This window comes from Pteropus alecto, unplaced genomic scaffold (genome assembly GCF_000325575.1).
Source record: "Pteropus alecto unplaced genomic scaffold, ASM32557v1 scaffold12, whole genome shotgun sequence".
In the NCBI taxonomy this organism is placed as follows: Eukaryota; Metazoa; Chordata; class Mammalia; order Chiroptera; family Pteropodidae; genus Pteropus; species Pteropus alecto.
The window spans coordinates 9,199,197-9,205,196 of record NW_006432669.1 but is presented as its reverse complement, the minus strand read 5'-3'; the positions used below and the strand labels follow the sequence as shown (position 1 = coordinate 9,205,196).

Genomic DNA, 6,000 nt, shown 5'->3' with positions numbered 1-6,000 from the left:
ATATAAATAAATATATCATTTTAATATGATATATAAATTATTTTATATACAATAAATATATCCTATATAAATATAAGTTTATATATATGTGTATATATATATAAATCTTTAGCTGCTCTTTGTTTATTTTCCTGAAACAAATTGGGTGAGTGAAATTTCTGGACCCACAGCAGGCTCTGACTCTGCATTTGCAACACCCTGCCTCACTCACTTCATTTAAGCTGTCACAGAAAAGTGCTTCGAATGATATATTAGAGGTTTTAAGCTTTAATGTGCAAATGAAATTTTATAATGTGTGATTCATTTTACTTGACTCAAGGGACAAAGAGCTTGTCCCAGGAAACCAGCCCCATGAAAACAAGTTTAACCCCACATCTGAACACACCTGAACTGATTAAAAGCCTCAGTTGGGAAACAGATTGACCCTCTGCCTTTGTATAAGATGAGAGGCTGGAATATAAAGACTCTGAGAGTTAAAAACACTGATTTTGCATAATGTTATAATGAAAATATGATACCAACAACTGCTTACCAGAGAAATAGAATCATTTGTTTTGCAAATTGGATACAACTATCAAAGACGAAAAATTATCCACGGGGAAAATGTTCATTTTCCATTAATTTTCTCTCTTAAAATATCCTTTTATTGTAGGAAAACTATAAAATGCCCGTGAGCAAAATAAATAAATAAAGGAATCTAAGATCTCCACTACTAAAAGCTAATTATTGTTAATAATTTGGCATACTGTTTATCTTTTTAAGCTTTATCTATGCAAATATATTTTCCAAAAATGGGGATATGCTCTACACACTATTTTCTTTATACATCAGGAAAGTATTGTCCCTGTTTTACCTGAGCTTGAGTATTTCCCAGAGACTATGCTATAGATGTGTCAGCCTGCCTCTCTGTTTCAGGCGTACCTTGTCAAGTATTACACAAAGAAAGGAGGGCATCAGATTGGCGAGGTGGTTGCACGAGGAAGCAATTCCATGGTAAAGAAGATTAAGGAGCTGCAAGCGTTCTTTGGCCTCCGGGTCACCGGAAAGTTAGACCAGTCCACAATGGATGTGATCAAAAGACCTCGCTGTGGAGTTCCTGATGTGGCGAACTACCGCCTCTTCCCAGGTGAACCCAAATGGAAAAAAAATATTTTGACATACAGGTAATGAGATCGGAGTCTTTCCAAATTCAGAGAGAAATACTCTCTCTTTCTTTCCTTTTTTTCTTTTAAAAATACCTTCTTTCTGATCTGTATAAATAACGTGATTCATCACAACCATTAAAAAAAAAAGAACTTTTAGGTCCAATCTTTAAACAATGACAATGAAGAATTCACTAGAAAATATGACCTCAGGATTACTGTAATGGCCGACCATCTTAGGCGTTACAATTTTACCAGACAACACACTTATCTTTAAAGAAAAATAATCTAGTCTAGGGCTAATAATCTGATAGAACCAACCAGTTCTCTTAAAACAACCCCGTTCAATCAGAAGGGTATGCTAAAACTCACCTATCAATAAAATGTTTTCACAGATTTAGAAAATCATTTACTGATGACTTCTAGTGTCTACTATAGCCATACAATATTGGAGGTAAATTGGAGGCGTTCAGTTTGGGAGATAAATTGTCCTTTCTCGGTAGGCCCTTAGCCCCAGGCTTCCCCATTCTCCACATTATGCCCCCCTCCATCTCTACCTCCAAGCTTTAGCACGCCCTCCCTGGTCATCTTCTGGCTCCTCCTGCCCTAAACAAGGATTCTGTGTAACGCACGGGGACACCCCCAACCAGATCCTATATCCTCTGTGGGCTCTAGGTCCTCGCACGGGAATGCCTGCCCAGCAGCCTGGAGCAAGGTCGGCTGGACCGTGCATGGTGCCCGCCCCTCCTCCCAAAGGTGGGGTTGGAGGCAAGCACGCGGCGCGTGGACGTGTGGGCCTCGCTCATGTAGTACGGAGAGGAGGCATCGGAGAAGAAAGGCAGCTTCCATTTGTAGTTTTGCCCCAGGCCTCGCAAACGTAGGGGGTTTTCCAAGTCGAAAAACAGACCAAGCAAATAGCGACAAGGAGTGGAACGGTGTGCAGGCTGCCGTGCCGAGGGCAGTGCCTGCGGTGGAGTAGAAGGTGCAGGAAGGGGAATGGCGGGAAGCGAGGCTGGAGAGGCTGCCGGGAAGGCAGCTAGGATGTGAGGCTAAGCAGTTTAGTCTTTATTCCTAGGGCAATGGCGAGCCAGGCCAGGGTAAGCAACAGATTCGGTTTTTTGGATGAGCACATCTGGTCGATATCTGGGAATGCAAAAAGGATGGACTGTTAAATAGTCCCAGAAGCGATGTGCTGGCCCTGGCTACTAACAGCTCACAAGAGCCAATCCTTAAATGTCTTCAATTTTGCAGACGGTTGTTAAGTTTCCAAGAATTTTGTGAGCTGGTTGCTAAACAAAGCCATTATTAAAAATTAAATTATATAAACTTACAATTAATTATATTAAAAATCGAAGGTAATCAAGACCACTTTTCTATTATTTTACTACATTTAATCTATGTTCACAAAGACATTTACATCTATTTTATTTGTATGGTGAAATTGCGCTGTTCCTCAATTCTTCCCAATTTCGTGCTCAGTGATGGCAAGTTGGTAGCTTGGGAGTGTTTACAATATGGAAATCGGCAAACCCTACAAATCAAGAATTTTCGTCATAGATCGGGTTGTTAAACTGTGCCAGTACGCCGGTTAGTCCCTGTGATCCAATGAGACCCAAACCAGGCTACTTGTTAGTTGCTATGAGCTTTTGAGCCCATAAGGTGGCGCAGGGAACATAATTATTAAGCTTCAGCAAAAGAATTCCACAAAAATCAAAGCATTTGTTCCTTTTATGGAAAAACAATCTATAAGGAGCTGAACACACAGTGATTATGAGATGATTCAGGGTAAAATTGGAAATTTTTATATAAACCCACGGAGTCTTTTCCATCATTTTCTTAAAATAAATTGTGTCACAAAAGTTTGGTCTGAGTATGCACTGCAAAGACAAGTTGTATAGATCAGGAAATTTGGGACTGGGAGACATATAATATTCTTGTAAGAAGTTGGGCGGCCCCAAAACTGCCTCAACACACTCACACTGCCCATCCATTTTTGCTCCTGAACAACTTCCCTACCCACTCAGAAGAGTCTAGATCCCAGAATAACTTCTTAAAACAGAGGATTTAAAAAGACATAATATATCATGGTGCTTATGTACATCATAGATAGAACTGGGCTCAAATCCTAATCATAAAATGTTGATCATTATTATTAACTCTTAAAGTGTTGTGAGGATTAGGTGGTATATAACATTAAAAAGCGCTTAGAGCAGAGTCTAGGCCTTAGTATGTGTTCAAAGAATCGTAGCTATTATGACTATTATCATTCTCTAGACTCTGGGTCATGACTTTTCTCCATGTTCTTTTCTGCTGCTCTTCTTTTCTCTGTCTCTGTCTTCTCCCACCCAACACAGCATCAGCTCAAAGATATGGCTGATTTGTTTAGAATGTGAGGGAATTTCAAGGTACTTGCTACACAGAATCATGATAAATCACAGATTCATGTTATGCAGTGGGCTTGGCATATTTTGAAAGTATTAACTGGTCCCTTTAAGGGTCCTTCTGGTTTCCCGCTTCAACACTGAGGCTCCTTCCTCTCGGTCCCAACCCCTGGAGTTAATAATCTTCCTTCCCAACCCAGCACTGAGTTGAGCTATTTACCATCCTCTCTGTGGGACATGGTCCCTTCCTTTTGGGCCCCTAGGATTACCTCTGTTGGTTTCTGGTTTAGACCGTACCACCTGCATCAGAATAACCCCAGGGTATCTGTTAAAATGCAGATTTCTAGATCACATCTGTGTATTTTTCAATCTCTCTAGGTAGCTAACCACAGGTCCTAAAATTTGAGAACCACAGAGTATAAAATCACTAGCTTTTATTCATTAATTCATCCATTTATCAAGTATATTTGTTAAGTACCTACTATGTACAAGACACTGGACTAGGAGCTAGAGAAAGAAAATAGGCTCTGTCCTGTCTCAGGGTTGGCTCTCACAGACCTAGCTTTTCACTCTGTATCCATTATCCATCCCATCACAGCCCAAGGTCCCAGGTGGAAGAAAGTTCCTCTCTCCAGCCCTTCCTTCACATGCTGCCAGAAATGCCCCAGCCCTAGACTCCAGAGAAGCATGTCTTAGAGAACCACCAACAGTCTCTCTTTACCTGCTCTTTGTCCGAAAAAGAAACAAAACAAAACAAAAAATGAAACAAACCAACAGAAAAACCTTTATATTTTCCGCCTGCAGATGTCGTTGTCACTCCAGGACTTGATGACTCAAGCCTTTTTCAGACCAAATGAGCCTCATTGTTTAGAGCTAACAGTTCCTCTTTAAGAATGTACTATTTTAAGGAAAACATTCCCCCAAGGCCCTGGAGAAATCCCGATGGTCTTTGCATAAGAATTTGCAAAACCACAAAACTCCACATTTTTATTTTTTACAATTGAAAATTTTCAGTCCCTTATGAAGAAAAAGTGATCCCTTCTCAAAACCACATTAGGGAAAATGAACTTCTTGGAACTTGTAATATTACACAAGGTATTATTCTTTAAAATTAGCGATAACCTGATAACAATGAAAGCTCAACTGTTTCAGCACCAGATTATCTCAGCTCTTTCATTTCTCTACTTTATTTTTTTTATTGTTTAACATGTTTCAGTAATTTAACAAATATGAAAGCAAAATGAGAATTATTATTTGGGAAAAAATATGAATTATAAATTCACGTCAATATTTTCATTTTTTATTTATTTTATTTTTTATTAAATTTATTGGAGCAATGTCAGTTAATAAAATCATACAGGTTTCAAGTATAAAATCTATTTGCATTTTGTGTTCACTACCCAAAGTCAAATCTCCTCTATCACCATGTATTTGACCCATTTACCCTTACTACCTACCTCTCCCCTCCCCTTTCTCTCTGGTAACCACTAAATTATTGTCTGTATCTACGAGTTTTGTTTGTTTGTCTTGTTTGTTTGTTGCTTTCAGTTTTATGTCTCAATATTTTCATTTTTCAATACAAACGAAATAATTCTTGGCTTTTTCACCTAGGAGCATTTACTGAAAGAAAAACATGTCCCTTCTATTTTCACAGAATATCCAAATACACATCTTCCATGACTTCTGCTGATGTGGACAAAGCGATAGAGATGGCCTTGCGGGCCTGGAGTAGCGCCGTCCCTCTGAACTTTGTGAGAATAAATTCAGGAGAAGCAGATATTATGATATCTTTTGAAACAGGAGGTACTGTAGTGCTTCTTGGATTTTGTCTTCTGATCCAGAGGAGAAATGTCCTAATACTTTTTCTACTACAATATTTAATCTAAGTGATCAGCACAATACTTCTTCACACAGTGGTGTGATAGGAGGCAGAGTCCAAGTTCATGGCGAAGTCATGATCTTCATCTGGCCAGAAAATAGAACCAGAGGAATTCTCAGCATTTCTTGTCATCATTAGACTGAGCTGTACGTTGGACTCAGCTTTTATCATGGTTTTGCCACATTAGCGACAAATTCTGTCAGATTTAGCTTTCCCACTGGTTGGGAGGCCAGAGGACCTAGCCATTTCCATGATGATATTCATAGTTATATACCTCCTTCAGTATTAGCCAAGAATCTCCCGCCTTGAAATAAATTCCACAGCAGCCTTGACAGCTTTCCTCCTGCCCCAATGGGTGGGAGAGTGGTGTTGCTGTCTCACCTCCACTTGCAGACTACTTTGGGAATGACCAGGCCTGCCTCCAACTTGCTCACTTCTCCATTCCTCACCCACCCTGGTAAGGAGGAGAGGCATAACTTTGCATAGGGATTGATGGAGCGCTCTGAGCCCTTTTCAGAGAAGCATATCTAGTTAGAAGACAAAGGAAAGGTCATGAAATTACTTTCTTTTCTTAGCTTCTGAATAGTCAAGGTAAGTG

At 39.6% G+C, this 6,000-nt stretch overlaps 1 protein-coding gene across 1 annotated transcript in view; it reads left to right on the top strand.

Moving 5' to 3' along the window:
- The window catches only part of MMP20 (matrix metallopeptidase 20), a 37,769-nt gene that overhangs the window by 5,917 nt on the left and 25,852 nt on the right, over positions 1-6,000 (top strand). The window contains exons 2-3 of the mRNA XM_006907512.1: positions 916-1,163; positions 5,178-5,326. Coding sequence (XP_006907574.1) covers positions 916-1,163; positions 5,178-5,326 — 397 coding nt within the window. The remainder of the gene's footprint in view (positions 1-915; positions 1,164-5,177; positions 5,327-6,000) is intronic.